Raw genomic sequence first — 21,816 nt, 5'->3', positions numbered from 1 at the left:
TGAGCCACGTGCTCCAACTCTTTAGCTGCCTGAGGGGTTCCAGAAATCCTGAAAGGGTGGGCAGAGTTGGGGTGGGATATCTGGAGTGGCTGGAGCAGCAGGCATTACATCAACTCCTATTTGACAATCTGTGTAGCCATATTGGTGCGTACCTGTGTAATGCTGGTCCTGGCTGAGCTTGTAAATTCAGTAGTTTACCAGTTTCTCTCAGCCTTGACCTTCAATGCCCCTGCACCCAGAGCCAGTTGGGCTTTAAGACAGTTCCTTTGTCCAAGTCTGGCTTCTGAGGAGCCCTCACCTGATCCATGGTCATGGCCTTGAGCCTCAAATAGGTCAAGTTCATTTGCTTCATGCTACAGTCATATACTGCAGCCTAATGCTAGATTCCCAAGCACACTCTGAGCTAGCCCCCTTCATTCCCTGCTCCAAAACTGCCAGAAAGCAGGTGCCCTTGAGGCTGGGGTGAGCCATGCAGCAACCCCCCCACCCCCATCCCCCCACAATCCCTCTAGGCACTGTAGATCAGCACACACAAGACCCTTAAGTAGCTCCTAACGGAAGAGCTTGCAAAGCCCTCTGTGTATTGTGGATCTAATTAAGTTCCAACATCGTATCCAATTGAATCCTTTTATTAAACATTTATCTCCAGATTCCAGTATGTCACAACACCACATTGTTCTAAATGACAAATATGTGTGTGTGTGTGTGTGTGTGTGTGTGTGTGTGTGTGTGTGTACAAACACTGTTGGCTTCCCAAGAAGCCACCGAAGCAGTCACTGCGGGCTGGAGTCAGATGCCATGCCTCTTCCCAGAGCCCATCCTGTGAGGGGAGGGGCCAGGGGCCTTGGCAGTGCCCCTCCCCTAGCCTCGCCAGCCCTCCCCAACATGTGCAGGGACTGGTGCAACCAGCCAGCCTCCTTTGTCCTCACCGCCCTGTCTCATCAGCTCCTCTTGGTAATTTTCCTCCTCCCTCAGGAACTCCTGGCCACTGGAGACTGTGTGCAGAAGCAGAGGTGGCTCGGCTGTCTCGCCTGCTGCTCTCTCTGCACAGCCTAACTTTTAAGGGAGCAGGATAGAGTTATCTAGGGGCCCATTTCTCTCTTTGCCCTCCCACCACTCTACCCTCTCTCCCTGTGATAGCTTCAGAATTAAAATTCCAGTGTCCTCCTCCTTACCCACAGTAAATGCTAGCAGCACCTGGCCCAAAGATGCCTGCCAGGGTGTTCTTATTTAGTTAACCAGATTCGGCCTCTTTGCACTTGCTTCCCCTCACTTTCCACATTCCCAAGCAGGTCAAGTTCTGGGAGAACTGATTGCTGCCAATGAGGCTCACAAGAGACCCACATTTTTATTTCTCCAAGTAGCTGCTGGGCCAGAATGTCCTTTCCCGGAGAACAGGATGGAAGTGACCAGAAGCTCTGCAGGTGGACAGCCCCTCTGTCCCCCCGCATCACCCATATGGGGCCATTGAAACACAGACTTGCCTTCTGTCCATCTTTTGTAAATTTCACAAGGCTCACCATCCTTGTGATGGCCACTATTGCCATCACAGTAACATCAGAGAGCTCACCCAGTGCTCTATTCCAGGAGTTTTACATGTATGTTGAGTCCCTTAACCTCCACAAGACACTGTGCAATAGGTAAGTAAACTGAGGCTCCTAGAGGGGAAGCAACCTGGTCTACCTCTGCCCAGGTATTCTAGCAGCATGGGTCCTAAATTTTCTACCAAAAATTGCAACTAATATGTGTCAACTTCCAAGAGCCTCCAGTGCCTCACCTGTAAAATGGAACCCTTAAAAGGACCTACTGGATCCACTGGGGTGATGATGAAGTGATACATGGAGTATCAGCACAGATAGGGATTTTAATAAATAAAAGTCTCCCACCCACACTGAGAAGATCATTGCTGTCCTCGATGTGATTCTGTTGGGGAACTGACATGGAAACTCACGAGGTCTGAAGCAATAAGCAAGACAGCAGTACAGGGGCTGGCACAGGCTGCCTGGGGAGCGATCTGAATGGTGGCTGTACAGACGAGAGGAGGGAGGAGCGGGTCCAGGCTGTGAGGTCTGGGAAGGCTCCTTCCAATGGCAGCTTCTAAGGGACAGAAGGAACCTCAGAATCCCAGGTATTGCGGACAGTCCCTCTTCTGCATCCCTAAGCACCAACAAAACCTCGTTCATGAATCCCTCCCTTGACAGGAAGCTCATGCCCATCAGAGACAGCCCTGACAACCCCAACACTCACCAGGTTCTTGAGCTGGCACCAGGCTTCTAGGTGCAGCCAGGGAGGTACTTCCCACACATGCCTTGGATGTGCCCTGAACATGGCCAGAAATGGCTGGTGCCAGGCAGCAGGCGAGGGACGTGCTAAAGGACCATGTCAGCGCCTCTGACTCGGGGGGGGGGGGAAATGGTGTGCTGCGGTGGGCTGACCAGGCCTGGGGCTCTTGGTGGCCTGAGCCATCCCCCACACCATGGCGAAGCAGTGTAAGTGCCACATGGCCGATTTGACTGGCTCTGAGCCACCATAGCAATGAGGATGAACCGGTGGGGGCTGGGGAACTCTGTGCTCAGAAAATTGGGTAGATTTTGTCAAGCAGAAAGGACCGCTGGCATTTGCTCACTCCACAGAGGATCAATCTGGGCATATGGCTTCTGGAAAGGCCTTCCCAGTTCCTTCCCCACACTGCCAGTGGGGCTGTCACCCCGATGCACAAATCTGGTCCCAGTGACTTTCTACTGAGAACTTGAGGGTGACTCCCTGGTGTTCCTAGGTTCCTACACTGGATGGCTTCTTAGTACCTGAATGCTATGACCACTGCTGCCTTCTCTCCCGATTGCTGAGCATACACACGTACCTACAAACATGCATACAGCGCACACACATACATGCCCTTGGCCTTGACCTCCTGTCCCCTCTGTCTGAGCATCCTCCTCCTAGCACCCTCTGACCCCCCTTTCATCTGCCAATTCCTACTTAGCCTCTAAGCATCTGAGACCCAGCCTCTTTACGGAAGCCTTCCTGACAACTCACCTCCAGGAGGTTGAGCCATATGCACTCATACGCCCCCGTCTGCCTGTGATCTGCACAGTGGTCACCACAGGCTTGGACCCCTGGCACTGGTGACAAATCCTCCACTGTTTCCCCTTACTCCCTGTCCTCAATGTCCCCATAAGGCAGAGATAACATTGGCTCCCACTCCAGCCATGTACAGGGATTCCCCCAGTACCCAGTTCATGACAGCTTGTCCACTGTCACTCCCCACATGGTGGTCGCTCTGGGTCACAGGCATTGATCACTCTCTAGGGGCCTCCTTTGTAGACAGATTGAGGGGCTGGGACGTCCCCTCTCCCGTGGCAGCTGACTCCATGAAGGCATCTATTAGGGGCACAATAGCCTAGTAGCTCAAGTCCTTGCCTTGCCTCCACTGGGATCCCATATGGGCGGGCGCCAGTTCATATCCTGATTGCTTCACTTCCCACCCAGCTCCGTGTTTTTGGTCTGGGGAGGATAGTGGGGCATGGCCCAAGGCCTTGGGACGCTGCACCCGTGTGGGAGACATGGAGGAAGCTCCTGACTCCTGGCTTTGGATCAGCTCAGCTCAGCTCTGATTGTTGAGGCCACTTGGGAAGAGAACCAGAGGACAAAGATCTTTTTCTCTGTCTCTCCTCTCTGTATATCTGACTTTGCAATAAAAATAAGTAAATCTTTTAAAGGGGAGCTGGATGGGAAGTGGGGCTACCAGGGTTAGAGCTGGCGCCCATATGGGATCCCAGGACACTGAAAGTGAGGACTTTAGCTGCTTGGCTATTTAAAAATCTTTTAAAAATATTCAGGGGCTTGCTGGAATACCGGGTGAACCAATGTACAACTTGTCTAAGATCACACAGCATACGGTTGGCAGAAGATAGGACTCGGCCTCCACAGCCATACCACAGGGCCACCTGCAGTGAGCTCAGAGTTGCTGGCCTGTGACAGTGCTGCTTCACTGTCAGCCTCCTGCAGGGACTACGGTGGGTCATACAGCATGCATTCAGAAGTTGTGTTAAATTAGCAGCTTATAGTTGCAGCCGCGCTGAGGAAGAAGGGGATATGAGTAACCCTGTGCCATTGTTACTCAGTGCCATCACAGTGAAAACATTTATATACACATTACAGCTATAGTAGACATTGATCAAATATATTACAACATCATAGTGCATACTTTAAATACACACCACCAAATTCATTTTACAATAGGGTTTTAAAAGACTATTTTAACTCAAACAGTTGTGCTCAATAGGATTAAGTTGGGTTGTAAGCTCTTTCTCCTAAGATAAAAATGATGGCTTCCTTCTCTCACTGCACAGGCTGTCCAGGCCCAGGATAACTTTCTGGCATTGGAGCCCAGACACCTGCTCTTGTCCTGCCATCCCTCAATACCCCATCCTCATGGTTGTTCTTGGTCTAGTGTGGCAGCTGGTATGCCACCATCCACAAGGGCAGCAGGAAAGGACTAAGAAGGGCACAGTCCATGCTCTGAAGGTCGTTTCTCTCAAGCTGCTCCCCCCACCCACTTCCACTTACATCCCATTGGCCAGAACTTAATCACATGGCTGTATCTAGCTGCAATGGAACCCAACAATACAATCTCCATTCTGAGAAGCCACATGCCCAGAAAGATGGAGAGAACAGGACAGGGCAAGACACCCAGCAGGCTCTGTCACAAGCAGGTGCAAGGAGTAATAAAATGTTCCCTCTCCACCAGGGGAAAGCATGGGGCATTCCAGGTGCCTTGAAGCATCCTGCCTCCTTCCTATTCATGCAAATGCTCTTAAGTGTTGCTGTTTCATTATTCCCTGGTTTGACCTCACTGTTTTCCCACATTCACACGGACAGTTGGCCCTCTCTGGCCACAAACCCAACCTCTGCTGGCAGGTGAGGAGAGTTGGGCATCCTCCTGTTTTTGCATCCATGGGGACGAGGGCTGGAAGGCAGAGGGCTGGGGGGACAGCCTATGTTTCTAGCCAGACTAGAACCTGGTGGTTCGCGTGTGCTTTCTACAGCTGGGCGTTCCTGTAAATTGTTGTGTTTGTGACATTCTTCTGTGTTGACACAGAGAGCCACAATCAGCTCATTTTCTCTGACATTCAGTATCTCATTATGTGAAGCGTTGTCTAAATGGAGTTAAAGGATAGGTTTATCCTACTGCAAAAAAAAAGTTTGAAGCTTTCACATACAAGATACTAGCAGTCTTGTGACAATAGAAATGAGGTTTGTTCCCAGGGTTGTTTGTTTGTTTGTTTTAAGGTTTACTTGTGATGGCACATTAAGTAAAACTACCACCTGCAGTGCCAGCAGCCCACATGGGTACTGGTTTGAGTTCCACCTGTTCCACTTCCAACTCAGCTCCCTGCTAATAACTTGGCAAAAGCAACAGAGGATGGCCCAAGTGCCTGCGCCCCTGCTACCCATGCAGGAGACCCGGATGAAGTTCCTGGCTCTTTCCTCCGCGGCTTTCCCAGGTGTTTTAGCAGGGGGCTAGATTGGAAGGAGTGCAGCTAGAACGGCAGCCTTGCAGGCAGCAGCTAAGCCACCATGCCACACTGTCAGTCCCCTGCTCCAGGCTCTAGGCAGCGCCGTTGTGAGCATTCTCACATTTCCTTGTGCATTTATGCAGTGAATTCTCCACACATTTCAGAGCGCAATTACTAAGTACGAGGTGTCAAATAGGCTTTTCAGAGGACAGCCACAGAGGGTCCTATGTCTCCAGAGATCCCAGTACGTGGGCCTGATGTCCCTCTGCTTAAGAGACTGGAAGTGTGCAATGCACCCCGCGCTGACTCATTCATGGCTACATTCGTTTGTTCCATAAGCTTCTGCCAGGTTGCTCTCATCCTTCATTAAAAGTCATCCCAGGTGCCTGGCAGTCCAGAGGCCACTTCAGTGGCTGAGCTGTCATTCTCAGGCCCACCCTGACATGGGCCTGAGAACATCGCAGAATCAAGGACAGCCAAGCGAACTTTCTAGAATTAATTGTGCCCTCGAGGGACTTGTAGACCTGCAGCTGTTTGTTCCTAAACAACAATGCCAGAGTGCAGGCCAAGTGCCCAACAGCTTTGTCATCGACCCAAAGAACCTGCAGCCTGGGCATCACCCTGGAGCTTTGAGACACGCATGGTCTCAGGCCGCTCCCTGGGCCACAGAATCAGGCTCTGGCTGAGGAGGATCCTGGTCATACTTACATCCCTGAGAAGCTTGGCTTGGGAGGAGCCTGAGGCAGGAAGAAACTCTTTGTAGCTGAGGTCAATCAAGAAAGGCTTCCTGCGGGTCATGTCCATCTCTGGTTCCATTTTAACCCTGTGCCAGGGCCTGCCCAGCACCTGGCACAACTTAAGCACTCAAAACTGTCCAGGAAACAAACAAATGAAGGAAGAAATGAATGAGTGAGTTAATGATTGCACCCACGGCTGCTGCATGGGCTATCATTCAAACCATCCAAGGCAGCTGGTGGCGACGCGGTACTGGGTGGAGCTGGGAGGATGGGGGGGAGGCTGAGGACGCGGGGGAGGGCTCTGAATCCGGAGGAGTCTGCAACCTGCTGGGAAAGGTTCACAGCCCAGACCACGCAGCTGCCACCCAGCCCTTCATTTGCTTCGCTAATAAATTCCTGGCCAGCCCCCTCTCCGGGTCTGGCGCGTTGCTCCGCCGCGCCCCCTCCTGGCTCCGCGGCTGCTCCTGCGGCTTCTCGTGCCCACGTGGGAAATCAAACCGCGTCTCTCAGCCCCCTAATGACCAGGTACGCCGGGAGCTGATTGTAGCTGCGGCAATGAGGCAGCAGTTGGCATGGGGAGATATTAGCGTGCCTTTGTACAAAGCCGAGGAAATCTCCACGGAAACGACTTAGCACCTGCGAGGCCAGACGCCCAGCCCTCCAGGGCCAATTCCTAGAGGCAGAGCGGGAGCTGCCGGAGGCGCAGCCTTCGGGCAGCTCGCTGGCTCTGCCTGGACCTGAATCCCTTTGGCCTGGAGGCTGGTGGGCACCACTGCCCTTGGGAGGGGAGTTCAGGCTGTAGGGGTTGGGGGGGGGGATGACAAAGAGATGTCCCCTCCTGGATTCAGCCTGAATCTTCAGGGTCTGGCCCGTGCCCTCATCGTGACTCACTCAGCCCTCTGCCTGGGATCCATCTTTTGGCAAATCCTCAACAGCACTCATTGACTGGGACAGAGACCCATTGGGGTCGCCCTCCATCCAGGGCTGTGCCGCTAGGTAACAACTGGCTCTCGGACAGGCAGTGGAGATCTTATTTGTAATGCTGGTCACAGCCCTCAGAGCCATCAGTCTCCCTTCCACCCCGGATGATTTCAAACTCCTATTATGAGTCAGGAACAGAGACCCCCGTTTGGCCGCCCTGAGCAGGTGCAAGCCAGCTCCATCTGGCCCATGCCACCCTCACACTGCTTCTCAAGTCTTGCCACCACCCCACCCTCGCCCCGCAACTCTGCACTGGGAGACCCCCCTCTGACACCCTGTGTATCCAGCCCGTCCAGGCTGCTATTGCTTGCTGAGCCCTCTTCCTAGAAAATGTTTCTCACCCACACCATGTCCTCAGCCTGCCCCAGAACGCCTGCGCATGCACCCCCTCCCTGCTTCACCTGGTTGACTCCTTCTCTACCACGTCTACACCCACATGCTCACATGCCCAGGCAGACTCTGCTCCCCTCTGTCCCAAGGGACACCTGCCATGCCATGTGTCCATCCCCACCACAGACAGCCAGGAGGACAGAAACAATGTTCTTCCTGTGTCCTCAGCAGGTGCATAGTTGTTCTGACACACAGCAAGAGACCTGTGCTCCCAGAAGGCTTTGCACCTTCCTGTGATACAAGGGCACTTCCAAACGTTTGCGTGGAGGAAATGGAAACACAAGTTGTGTTTGTTTTGGTGGGAAAAAAAAATGAAATTTATGCTCAGATTTTTTTTTCCATGACAGGCACTTTTCACAAAATGTTTAAAATATTTTATTTCTTTATTTGAAGAGGCAGAGAAACTATGTGGGAAAGAGCACTCATGTCTTCTAATTCACTCCCCAAATATCAGCAACAGCCAGGGATGGGCTGGGGGGATGGCAAATCCAGGAGCCTGAGATTGCATCTAAGTCTGCTTGGGGGTGGCAGAGACCCAAGTACTGAAGCCATCACCAGCTGCTTCCCAGGGCTCATGGGCAGGAAGCTGAAATCAGGAGCCAGTGCTGGGCATCACACTGGGCACTCTGAGGTTGAGTGAGGGCAAAAGCCCACCCCTTGCCTTGTACTTGCTGGGGAGTCTCTTCCTGAGAATGTGTGTGCCAAAACAAGCTTCCCTGTTCACTCCCTTCCTCGCACATGCGTCAAAGCCCCATCTCGCACAGCCAGGGAGACACTTCGCTCTGGACATCTCCTTCCTTCCATCTGTGTCCCCTGGAAGGGCAGAGGGCACAAGAGGGTTACTTTTACCACCTCCCTGCCCCCCACCAACCTTCAGGTCCCACAGCGCAGGAGAGAGCCTTCCCTAGAAAATGCCAACCAACAGGAGAGGCGACCAGAGACGGAGACGGACACCATGTCCGTCTAAGCCTGGAGCAGGCACTGCCCCATGGGGCTCTGAGCTGGCATCGGAACCACAGCACTGTCCGCCAGCTGTCAGCAAGGCCATGGCCCCCCATTGGCCTTCAAAGCCAAGTTCACCAGCAGTGACCAGGTACCTCCAGTGCATCCCGGTGCCCTGCTGAGCCCCAGCACCGGCCGCCCTCAGTCAGCCTGCCTCCTGGGCCCCTGGAGACCCCGTGCCTTTCCTAACCTGTCACCATCAGCCTCAGAGGGCCCTGGGTCCACTCTCATCCTCACCCCATCTCCCACTCCCCAGGTCCTAGCCCTGGGCCCTGCTAAATTTGTGACCCAGAGTTAGCAGTATGCTCCTGCCTCTCAGGTGTAAGAATTTCAAAATAGCCCTCTCCATTGAACCATCTCGCACTGTTGCCTCCACCCCAGAGCTACTGTTGGGACTCTCCCCAAGGAGTACACAGCCAGGCAGGCAGCTCCCCCCTGCCTTGACCCCTTCTTCTCACCTTCTTGAATGTAACCAACATGTTCAGGTGCTGCCTCGCAGTGGTTAAGCACGGCAACACTATCCCAGGTACAAGGAGAAGGGTTGGGGATACAGGTGGCTCCTGGCTTATGATGAGCAGAAAGAAAGGAGGGGCTAGGCTAGGGGTTCCATCACCTCTCACTCTGCCCAAGGTTAGATATGGCCCTGCAGAGGCCAAAAGCAACAGGACCTTCCTCATGGCTGAGGTCTCTGCCCTCCTCCCCAATGCTGGCCTGGCCTCTAGGGAAGGGTCGGCCCCTTGGGTAACAGTCCTCCTGACTGGGCAAAAGTGACACCTTCTCCAGCAGGAGTCACCGTGTAGTTCCCTAAACAAATCCGGTCCTGATTTGGCATGTGACAGCCTCTCTATCCAAAGATAGTACCAGTTTTTCTGAACACTGGCCAATGGACCATGGGGGGCTGCTTGGAATCCCAGGTCAGTCATTCACATTTGGGCATTTAAGAGGATGGGAAGTTGTAACACACATTTAGAGAAAACCAGAGTGGTGTGTCTCTTTGTCTCATTCGTTCATTTCTGTGACTTTCTTTGGGTATCACCTCACCTTCACCTGGCATGAAATACCCATGTTCAGGGTCTTAACCCCTGAACTTGGAGTCACCAAAAACCACGCCCCATCCACACTGTCTTCTGCATCCTCTCCAAGCACCGTGCACCCCAAGATGCCCCAGCTCTGACAGTTCTTGGAGCCCCCCCATAAGGTTCCCAATGCACAGACAAGCCCCCACATGCTTGTGCATGCACTCACACATGCACGCTCACACACTCCCAGCATACACATGTGTGAATGTGTGTCATGCCTCTTGGATCCCCTCAGGTTCTCACTTCCCCTTTTCCCAGCTTGGAACCTGGGATGTGTTTTCATAAACACCTCTATTTCTTCCTGCTACCCCTCTAAAGGGCACACCCTGCCTATACCCACCCCAAAGCACACTGGAAAGTGCTTTAAGCTGGAGGCGCCGTGATTAGATCTGTGCAATTACCATGTAGGGAAGGATGGGAGTGGGTGCAAGGTGACAGGTGGGGAAGTCACGCAGTTAGGGAAGTCACGCAGTTATCTAGAACAGCAGGGACAGTCGCTTGGGTGTGGGCACTGCTGCAGACAGAGAGACACTGAGCAACTGACCCAAGCAGGACATCGCAATGGAGCGACACCATTGGCCACCTTGCCTGGACTTGGGCTGGCCTACGGGAGCCTTGGGCAGGCATTTGCTGAATCCAGGGCCTCCAAGTCATCAGGATTAAGGAAGAGTGTAACCTGCTGAGCCAACAGTGCCTTGGCCAAAGCTCCCAGGAGATGATCAACAGGCAGCTGGCGCCCCAGACTGGGCCTCAAAAGACAGTACCGCACTCCTGTCATCCCTCAAGGCCTCCTTCTGAACCACGCCCTATGCTGGGAACTACAGGTGCCGCAAGTACTTCGATTCATGTGGGGTCCCTGAGGCATCACCACGTGAGCATCTGCCCAAGGCCCAGTCCTGAGAGCAAGTGCTGACAAAACACTTGTCAGATTGGACTGGAAGGAAGTGAAAGTGTTTTTCAAAGATGCCGATTTGTGATGAGAACAATAGGGAGGGTTTCTTCCGCTCTTAGCAGCTGGTATGAGTGCAGAGCATGATGTGTGGCAGGATGGGCAGAGTGAGTCACTCACCAGGAGGGGAACAGGGCACCTGGGAATGTCCCCAGACACAGGCGGGCATGGGGGGAGCTGTCTTCCCGGCTGCAGGGGGTGGGTAGCAGGAGAGAATGGGGAGAGAACAGGGCACAGGGGCCAGCAGAGGGAGAGTTCAAACAGCACAGTAGGGACCATCCCCAGTGTGTCCAGGTTAAGAGACCCTCCAAGGCTCCCCTGCACAACTGGAGGGCCCAAGGTACTCTGGGAATTGTTTTTCTCACAAAATCAAGAAAGTTGGTGAATGTGTGAATGGGGACCAGGGCTTCACCACCACAGGTGGCCTCATCAGAGCAACTGGACAGCCCTACATGTATACATTTGTACCCAATACCTTCCAAAAGTTCACAGGAAATGCACATCATGAAAAAGAAAAAATGTGTGGATTTTAACGTTTTTTTTGAACCAAAATATACTTCTTCATTCTGTTTTCCCATGAACTGTACATGGTAGGTCATATGCATATTGACAAGCTAATTGATCCATTTAAGAACGCCTTGAGATGCCTTCAAAGTATCCATCATCCATCGCCAAACCTACTGCTCCATCGTGAGAAGCAGACTCTCAGTACCGTGTGGACAGATACATCACAGCAGGGACAGAAGCCTGTAGCAATGAGGTGCAAAGAATGCCAGTGTCGTGGTAGCCTAGTGGCTAAAGTCCTTGCCTTGAACATGCCACGATCCTTTATGGGCACCAGTTCTAATCCTGGTAGCCTTGCTTCCCATCCAGCTCCCTGCTTGTAGCCTGGGAAAGCAGTCAAGGATAGCCTAAAGCCTTAGAATCCTGTAGGGGCGTGGGAGACCTGGAAAAGGCTCTGGGCTCCTGGCTTTGGACTGGCACAGCTCCAGCCATTGTGGCCACTTGAGGAGTGAATCAGCAGATGGAAGATCTTCCTCTCTCTCACCCTCTCTGTATCTTTGACTTTGTAATAAAAATAATAAATCTTTAAAAAAAGAATGCCAGTGTTGGGAGTTGAACACGTCCAAGTTCATGCTTCCTCCACGTCATGACCCCCAAGGACCAGTTCAGAGCATCAGGCAGCAGCCCTCACACTGTGTTAACTCGGTGCATTTCCCCGACAATCCTTGTGGGAAGAATTCTTATTCTCTCCACTTTCAGCAGATGAAGCTACCAGCTCAGGGAAGCTGAGCGGAACCCAGGCTGCAGCAAGGCAGGGCCCGTGTCCCTCCTGCCCTCTGTCATTGCCCCCAGGTTTGATGACTTTTCTAAACCACAGGCGCCATTTGTGCCTGCAGCTGGGGCCGGGGACTATGACAGTGGACAGGTTGGTTTCCAGGAAGGCTGCGCTCGATGGTCCATGCATTTGCTCAGAGCGGAGCACTGTGCCTGATGTAGTCGGGTGGTAAGGCGGGGCTGCTCATCCATCACCAGGAAATGTTCAGAGTGGCTTCAGTCTAGACCCTGATGCCATCAATTTCCTACCATGAACCCTTATTCAGATCATTTGGTCTCTGCGAGCCTCAGTTTAGTCATCCATTCAGTGGAGGTGATAGGATACCTCCTACAAGCCTGTGATCAGACCTAACAAAGCCAGAATTTGGCTCCAGGATCGGCCCCAGGGCCCCATGCCCATCTCTTGCCTTCAGAATAATCCAATCCAGAGCTGTCCAGGGCTCAGCGGTGCACACTTGCAGCAGCCGCACATGGAAAGCATGCAGGCCCAGGTGGCAGGCATGGAAGGGGTTCCCGGCAACAGTCCTGGCTCTGCCTCCAAGGATAAGCCACGGCTGTTTTCTCACCTTCAAAATGCACCATGACTCCTAGGCAAGCCAGACACCCAGGCAGGCAGATGTTCATGGTGCAGCACCCTTAACGATGTCGTCCCCAACCCAGAAGCAAACCCCAGCAGCCACCATAGCCAAGCTCCAGACCGGGCCAGGCAAGGGAGGGGAGGGAGGCAGGGTTTACCGGAACCTCTCTGCGGTGCTGGGAAATTGGCAGGGGGAGGTCCCCCCCACCAGGCAGAAGTCCAAAGAGCACCAAGAAGCAGGGAGAAGCAGGTGCACTGAGGTCTCATGCGCCCCCTCTACCCTTGCCTTGCAGGGAACTTCAAAGGCCTATGCAAGCAAATCGACCACTTCCCTGAGGATGCGGATTACGAAGCTGACACGGCAGAATATTTCCTCCGTGAGTGTGCCACAGGTTTTCATCTAACCCCTCTCCTGCCTTCCACCCTTCCGAGAGCCAAGGACCAGGCTGACCCAGAGGGCACTGTCACAGCAGAAGGCAGCAACATGTCTCCATGGGAGCATGCTGGGATTTTTCTGCAGGCTGTGCCCACCCCTACCCTCACCCACAGCCTGAAGCACTCTTCCCTCCCTCTCCTTGCCTGACAAACTGTCATTCATCTTAACTGAAATATCACCTCCTCCAGGAAGCCCTCCCCACCTGCTAAACAGGTTTCCATTGCACAACACAAAATCATGCTTTGTAGATGACCAGCAGGGACCTTCCCTATCTCATAGACCACTGTTCCCACCATCAGCAGCCACCTCGGCACCTTATCAATATTTCTTGAGTAACACGCAGATCAACAAGGCCATGAGACACTGCGGAGGAGGATCTTCTGCTGGGCGGGAGTGGAGCTGGGGGGAAACTAGTCCAGGGGAAGCTAACCCCAGGGGCCACCACTGCCATCTTAAATCTGCCTGAGCCGCCTGCCTGTCAAGTGGGAGCATTTTTAGGCCCCAGGGAAATTTCTCAAGCGACGGCAAAAACTAACATAGTTACCTGCTCCCAGAGGAAGGGATTTCCCAGAGAGGGGCCAAGAGAGCCCTTAAGCATTCAAGGTCCAGGGCCCGCTGAGCGCTGAGCCCGCAGCAGCTGCAGCTGGCTCTGCAGCCCAGCTTGGCTCTCCTCCCCGCAGCACCGCTGCCCCTGCCCCATCTCTCCTGCCCCCTCTGTCTGTCCTCCCCTTTCCACGTAGCAAGGTTGGGGAGGGGAAGAGAGATGAACAATCTACCAGCCGCTTTGTAATGCAGCTCAGGCCATCTCAGCCAGCTTTCAGAGGCTCAGCCACAGAAAGGCCCACGCAAGGTGAACAAGGGTGGCCAGGCAACTAGGAAGGCAGAGAAGGAATCAGGAGGTGATTTGTAGACTTAGTATTTTTTTTTTTTTTTTAGGAAAGCCCTGGGAACATAGCTCTTAAAGGCAGGGTGTCGATTCCTGTAAGGGCTCTTACCAAGCCTGATCGTACGGCTGCAGATGCCTGGCAGTGCAGGAGCCGTGGGATGGGTACTGGCCAAATGTTTGGCCATATGTTTGCCCTGTGCCAGTGTCAGAGGTTACCAAGGTAGGACACAGCACGGTCCCTGATCCCCAAGGAGAAGCTGGTGGTTGAGTGGGTTATAGAGAACTGGCTGGACTCAAGGGCTGCAGCAGGGATCAGAGGGCCGGATTCAAGTCAACTTAATCCTGGGATTCATTTAGTTCTTCTGGACAGAACTAGACCCTGAGACTTTGTGATCTATCTCCCCCTACTCATCCCTGCATGAACACAGCCACGGGCCACAGGGACGCAGGGGAATGTGGTGGCTCCAGGGCAGCTAGACTGTCCTCAGATGGCAACTGCGGTCTGCACTTGGCCGTATGCTGAGCCAGCTGTGGGTCAAGCCAAGCCTGAATGACAGCAGCGCCCGTGCTCTGGGCCTGGAAGACATGCATTCCTCTCCTTCTCTAGGAAGCTCTGTCCTGACTGGTGAGAGAAACCAGAAGACAGGAGTTGTCTTTCTTTCTAGAAGGATCTCTGAGCCCTGCTCCCTACCCTACCCTCCTTTATCTGGGTTGGTAGCTGCCTTGGGGGCCTCCGCCACTTCCCAGCCTTCACCACCCTTAACTGTCATCTTGTCAGTACACACTGGCATTCTCACTAGACCCTGACGCTTTGCCCACTTGTGTGGACACCACAGGCACCAAGCTCAGGACCTGGCAGGGAACTAGTGCCCCATCAAGTGCGTTGTCCTCTCTGCAGGTGGTTAGTGAGTCATGATCAAGGGCCATGGAAGACAGTATGGGCCAGGCAAGCTTGCGGAGAAACAGGGTGGGGGCGGGGCTTCTCCCATAGGTTGGTGGGGCTTCACTGAGGTGGGCAGAGCCTCCACCAATGGTTAGGGTATGTCAAGCCTACTTTATTTGCGAAGTTCACCAGCTACGTGAGAGGCTACGAGAGAGACAGAAGCAGGCTCTGTGCCTGAGGGCTAGCATGTAGAGACAAAACCGGGAACCTGATATTTCATAGATTTAGAAGGAGGCATGGGGGTCCACACTCAGGGGACTGCTTGCCCCCTGAGCCAGAATGACAGAAATCATTCCAGAAGGGCTCCTAGGGAAGGTGGCACCAGAACTGATTCTCAGACTCAAGGGATCCACTTACAAGAGACTGAACAAGCACACACCCAGGGCTAACCACCACCGTCAGTACTGGGTGGATTATGGTGTCAGTATGGGATGGGACCTGGGGCCTCAAGGGAGCCCAGGTGCTGGCCAGGGACTGGGCAAGGCTGTGGGGCAGGACCCAGTAGCAGCCCTGGGGACTAGGGTGCTCAACAGAGGTGTGAGCAGAAGGAAGACAGGTATTTCCAGTCATGGGGCTCTGTGCACCCACCTAGGAGAGGCCCAGACACCAAGTTTTGGACACCGAGGTTTAGGCGAGGAGGCCCCAGGAGGGGAGGCATGGTCAGTGAAGGGTGACACCTGTCCACCGGGCGTCACAGCTCAACCCAGCATGTAGAACCAAGAAGGAGAAGAGAGGACTCCAGAAGGGCACTCTGGTCGGGCGTCCAGGGTTTATTTTCCCAAGCCAGAAGTTGACGGGGCCACTCTATAACATCTGACCAGTGAGTGAGTAAATGAGTGATTGAATGAATGAATGAATCAGTGAATGAATTAGTGACTGAATGAATAAATAAATGAATTAGTAACTGAATGATTAAATGAATGAATGAGTGAATGCATGACTGAGTGAATTAATGAGTGGGTGAATGAGTGAATGAACGAATGTATGACTGAGTAAATGAGGGAGTGAGCACTCACTCCCCACAGCCTCTCTTGAACTGGAGTCCAGAGGCCCCCTGAGGACAGCCAACACAGCCTCTGGATCCCTTGGGGGTGTGGCCAGTGCAGTACTGACCCCTCTTCCCACTGGGGACCGGACCAAGGCCTGACAGATGTGTCTATTCCCTCTTACCAAGGAGCAGGTAAAGGATGGAGATGGAAGCGACTGGGGGTGACCTTGTATGTATGTCAGCCAGTGTCCACACGTGAACCCACACAGAAACATATGCATGGGTGTAGATGCACACAGGTGCATCATGTGTGTGCACAGCTGGCATCCCAGCTTCCTCCATGGCTGCTGCACGGCCGGCATCCAGGCCTCCCAGCAGGAGAAGCTGGTGGCAGACACCCAGCCTCAAGCTGCTCCAAGGTTGCTTGCTCTGAAAGTGCAGTCGGGGTCTGCTCCTTGCTGGGAAGGGAAGTCTTGGGCCCTCCCTCCACCTGGCCCATCGGACCAGCTGCTGTTGCCCCCCAGGAGCCACGGCACCCGCTTCCTTGCTTGCTGGCATTCCCCCTCCAGCCGGCTGGAGACCTTCTCCATATGGCTTCCAGAAATCATCTGGCAATCCACACCCCATCTCACACCAAGGAAAACCAGAGAGGGTCAGGGACCTGCCTTAGCCACACAGCCAGTGAGGAGCACAGCCAGGCCCCCTGAAGCCCCCTTCCCAAAGGGGAAGTACAAGTGCTCATCTGATTCTGATCCTTACCAGCTGGGTGGCTTTGGGACCGTGATCTCAGCTCTCTGAATCTGTTTTCTCATCTCTAAATTGCAGCAAATCACACAGCCTGTGGCACTGTTATGACGCTGTTACGTAAAATTCTGTTTCAGGGTCCACTCAAGAGCTGAGAGTGGGGGGCTTAGCAAAGATTCTCTTTCAGGCTACCTTCAGCAAACTCTCCCCGGCCCTATGTGACAAAGACGAGGATCACCGAAGCATTTAATTGTGCATGTGCGCATGTGTGTGTGTGTGTGTGTGTGTGTGTGTGAGCTGGCCACTCAGTGCACTTAGAAATGCTTTGCAGTGGCAGAACAGCCCATCCTCCCCCGGAGGGAGAAGGTACTAAGAATACCTGCTGTCCCGGCTGTCTGTGCCCTTGGCTCCGGCCCGTTGCTTCCACACCGACAGCTGGGTTCTGCCCTGTGCTGCCTGCCTAGACACAGAGGCCTGTCCCTCAGGTCCCGCCCCCAGGGGACGCCCAACACCTCCACAGCAGGTCTATGGAGGGGCAGACACAGAGCCATAGCCAGTCATCCAGGGAAAAGCCGTCCAGCTCGTCCCATCTCACCCATCTGCTGGGCCACACCCATGGGTGGCAGGGACAAGCACTGGGAAAGGCTGAGCTCCTGGCACCTGTGCACCCCACATGCACCTTCCCAGGTAGTCCTTGGCCCCAAGGCCAGCTCTTTGGAAGTCCCTTCTGCAGCCAAAACAGGTGCCAGAGAATGCAGGGCCCATGCCCTGCCTGTGGCACCGCCAGGACCCTCAGGTCCCCTGGTACCTGAATTTGCACAGAGACACACTTCACTTCGCACAGACACTTCCTTAGCAGCCTCACTCAGATACAGCCCCACTGCCCACCTGCCCCAGCCACGTCTGCACCCTCTGCCCATAAAACGGCCTTCTCGTCTCCCGTCCTGCCGGTCAGCTGTTCCTTCTCACCTTGCCCCGGGGAGGTTTTGTCTCCTGTGTGCTGTTTTTGCTCTCTCGTCACACATGCTACATATCCATCAGACAAGCTTGGACTGAGGGCCTGTGATGTCCTTGGCCATGAACAAGGTACTGGGGATGGGAAAGAGGAGAAACTTAGCAAAAAGACAGCCCATGTCCTGGCCTCGTGGCTCAGGGTAGGAGCAAATATTTATTACAACATTCTTCTCCAGTGTGCCCACTGACTTACCCTGATAAGTCTCACCTGCGTCAGCTCACTTAACCCTGGCTGCAGCCCCAGGAAGCAGACTCTTTTACCAACTCCATTTTACAGAAGAGAAAACCAAGGCCAATGGTCCCAAACACCCAGCTCGCAGATTCTAATCCAAGTCCACGCGGTCAACCTAACCACTCTAGCGCAGTTGTCTCTCCACAGTGCCCCCACAAAGTCCTGCGGAGGGCGCTACTATGCTCACCGAAGGCAGTCAGGGGAGGCTTCATGGAGAAGGGGACTTTGTGTTGGGGTTCTGACAGATGGATAGGAGCTTGCTGAGTGACAGCAGGAAAGGCATTCCAGTGTTGGGAAGTTAGCCAAGGCCGGGGATGGCTGATCCCTAGTGCCGGTGAGGAGTGGCTGGCTTCCTCCCCTGCTCCGTGGCTGCTCTGGGGCAGTGCCTGACCCTCCCATTGTGTCCACAGGGGCGGTGCGGGCCTCAAGCATCTTCCCGATACTGAGCGTGATCCTGCTCTTCATGGGCGGCCTGTGCGTGGCGGCCAGTGAGTTCTACAAGACGCGACACAACATCATCCTGAGTGCCGGCATCTTCTTCGTGTCCGCAGGTAGCCATCTCCGGGGTGTCTGGCGGGGTGGGGGGGCCGCAGTGCCCATCCCCAGCACTGCCATGGTGACCCGAGACCTCTGCCCTGGCCCTCCTTCCACCTTCCTGCCGCCCTTGGGAAAGAGCCCCCGAAAACTCACAGATGACAAGGCATGTGGTTACCTGCTGTCACCCCTTCCTGGTGCCAGAAAAAAAAGGTGAGAAGGAAAGAGGGGTCAGCCAAGCTGTCCCTCCTCTCCCTCTTCCTGCAGCCCCTGCCCTGTGCCCAGCTCCACCATGCCCTCCCAAACGTGTCCTTATGGGAGCAAGCAGGCCAGGTCACTATCCTGAGTCACTCTGGCCCTAGAGGCTCCGTGGGCACCCAGGAGACTGGCATGAAAGGAGCCCTGGCCACACCCATCATCAAGAAGCACAGGCCCCAAGGACCAAGTACCAGGCCTGTCATCCCCCCATTCCACCCTCAATCCCACCCCGGCTTTCCTAGATCCCAGAACTCCCCAGGCCAGCTTACCCAAGGCTTTAGGTTCAGACACACACCTGAGATCCTGGCTTGAGCCGCTGGTTCAGCCCCTCTCTGCTTCTGTCTCCCCCATGGGCCAAGCCCTGAGTGGTTGGAAGACCACAGCAAACATCTTCTCTGGGCCCCTCGGAGGGTGGAGCGGCAGGAGCGGCAGCGTCCTCGCCCTGCCAGGGCCTCACTGCCTTCCTACCTGCCCTCCCCCCCCCCCAGGGCTGAGCAACATCATCGGCATCATCGTGTACATATCCGCCAACGCCGGGGACCCCTCCAAGAGCGACTCCAAGAAGAACAGCTACTCGTACGGCTGGTCCTTCTACTTCGGGGCCCTGTCCTTCATCATCGCCGAGATGGTCGGGGTGCTGGCCGTGCACATGTTTATCGACCGGCACAAACAGCTGCGGGCCACAGCCCGCGCCACGGACTACCTCCAGGCCTCGGCCATCACCCGCATCCCCAGCTACCGCTACCGCTACCAGCGCCGCAGCCGCTCCAGCTCGCGCTCCACCGAGCCCTCCCACTCCAGGGACGCCTCGCCCGTGGGCATCAAGGGCTTCAACACCCTACCGTCCACGGAGATTTCCATGTACACCCTCAGCAGGGACCCCCTGAAGGCCGCCACCACGCCCACCGCCACCTACAACTCCGACAGGGACAACAGCTTCCTCCAGGTCCACAACTGTATTCAGAAGGAGAACAAAGACTCGCTTCACTCCAACACAGCCAACCGCCGGACCACCCCCGTGTAAAGACCCCGGGGAAGCACTGGCGGGCTGGGGGGCGGGGAGCCCTTCCCAAAGCAAAAAACAACAACAACAAAAACACAGACACACACAAAAAAAGAGAAAAACATAACACGTAAATTAAAAAAAAAAAAGAACAAAAGCTAAGAGGAATCAACAAGTAAACTAACAGGAAATGTGGAGGAATAGAGAGAAGAAAAACTTTAAAAAAAAAAGTGAGAGAGATAATAAAAAATTTAAACTAGAAAATAAATCTAAAAGAAAATGCATGATTTCCCATGTACCATTATTTTAACATTTAAGAAAAAAAAAAAAAAGAAAACCATTAAACTGGAACAATAAAGGGAACAGCCACAGGGCGAGGGGCTGTTCTCCCGGTGGTCAGCCTTGGCTTCCTTTGCTTTCTTGAGTTTTTGGTTATTTTTATTTTTCAATGCGGGAGAGATTTCTTTCTTGTTCCCTTTAACCCCCAGTGCGGGGTGGAGCCTCAGGGGGTCACTGCCAGGTCCCTGGAGCCTGACCTCCCTGCCCCCCAACAAAGGCTGGGTGCCCCAGGAATGCTGGGAAAGCTCAAGGGGCCTGGAGTGCAGGCCTCCAGGTGACTGAGTCTTGGGTCTCTCCTGTCTGTCCCTCAGGTGCCTGGAGGGGGAAGCCCTTGCGGTGTGCCCAGCCCCAGGTGCCCAGTCCTGAATGGTCCTTAAGCCACTGTGATGACTTTCTAGGCCTTGAGGGAAGGGAAGGAGAGGGGGGGTGGCTGCTGGGGACTTCCTGGGAGGCCAGACACCCCCGGAATCCTCAGGGTAAGCCTCTTGGGGCCACTGTCCACCAAGTCCCTATCCTTGGGGCCTTCGGGGACATCCGCCCTCCAGGGGGTTACAAAGCAACTCTCTCTCCTCCCCCCTCACCACAGGGCCACCTGGTGACCCTGGGGTGATGGTGGACTCCCCCATCCCCACTCATAGACCCGCCCTGTCCCCTGGGAAGGGGCTCCAGGACCCTTTCTGGGGAGGGTCCTGGGACTCGCTGCCGCCCCCTAGGGGCCCTGGGCGGGTCCAACAATGACACTGCAAAAAGGTTTTCTTTTTACAAAAGAAAAAAAAGGAAAAACAAGTGGTGATTTTTTTTTAATAAAAAAACCACAGACTATACATAAATGTAAATATATAATAAGTGGATTTACTTGCAAGAAAATCAGATAGTATTTTTCTTTTAATTCTTTTCCAGCTTTAAACTGTGAAATCAAAAAAAAAAGGGTAGGGTGGGGTGGGATGGGGGACTTAAAAAATTTAGCAGGGAACTTGTAAAGAACAAAACAGAAAACAAATATACAAATCCATTTTAAAACAATAGAAACAATGCAGTGAGAGCTCAGAGCTGGGCGTAAAGCTGCTGCAGAGAGGGGAGCCAGGCCCCAGTCAACTTGCAAGGAGTCTCTGGCCCGGAGGAAGGCCCTGCCGTTGCTGAGGGGCGCAGAAACCACACACCCTGTTCACACACACAGCCACAGACCTCCCAAGCCAGCGCCACGCTGATGGCTCATAGGGACACATGCTCGGCCCCAATCCTTCCATCACATTCTCAGTCAGGGGCACGGCTCAGAGAAAGCAGACTCACCCCTCCAAAGCCATGGCCACAACCACAACTCCTTCACTTTGGCCTTTACGCTCATACCTCTCACTACATCTCACACATCAGACACACACACGCACACACACACGCATACACACACGTGTTCTGGAACTCCTTGCTATGTGGTCTCAGCTTCCCTCCTACCCTGACCCCCCACTGTGGGCTGACCCGATGAGCTCCCGAGGCTCATTTTCATTCTAGATGTTGGTGACTTTTCAGATCAGCCACCTACCCAGTGGAAGACACCAGGGAGGACCCGACAGCTGCCACCCAGGTCCCCAGACACCAACAGTCCACCTCGTCCATCAGCCACACACACACACACACACACACACACACACTCACACACACACTGTATGCCTCCTCACTGTGCTCCCCATACCCTGCCCCCACATTCAGTGTCGAAGCAAAAATACACCCCATGAGCCAACGTATGCTGCCCTCCCGACAAAGGAGGTGGCGGAGGTCCCCAAACCCCCGGTTCATTTTGCATCTCCTTTCTGTGCTGCCCCAGTCCCTGAGAGGTGGGAGTCATCCAAAATGGGCCAACAGGTATTCTCAC

General features: G+C 54.1%; 1 protein-coding gene across 1 annotated transcript in view; it reads left to right on the top strand.

Moving 5' to 3' along the window:
* CACNG2 (calcium voltage-gated channel auxiliary subunit gamma 2) overlaps positions 1-19,927 on the top strand; it is an 88,629-nt gene extending 68,702 nt beyond the window's left edge. The window contains exons 2-4 of the mRNA XM_040991031.1: positions 12,866-12,949; positions 18,226-18,366; positions 19,096-19,927. Of these exons, the coding sequence (XP_040846965.1) occupies positions 12,866-12,949; positions 18,226-18,366; positions 19,096-19,631 (761 nt within the window). The 3' untranslated portion in view covers positions 19,632-19,927. The remainder of the gene's footprint in view (positions 1-12,865; positions 12,950-18,225; positions 18,367-19,095) is intronic.
* Positions 19,928-21,816: the final 1,889 nt, after the last annotated feature.

Source organism: Ochotona curzoniae, unplaced genomic scaffold (assembly GCF_017591425.1).
Source record: "Ochotona curzoniae isolate NIBS_2020 unplaced genomic scaffold, NIBS_Ocur_1.0 contig_1014, whole genome shotgun sequence".
Lineage (NCBI taxonomy): Eukaryota > Metazoa > Chordata > Mammalia > Lagomorpha > Ochotonidae > Ochotona > Ochotona curzoniae.
This window is presented reverse-complemented; position numbering and strand designations above follow the sequence as displayed.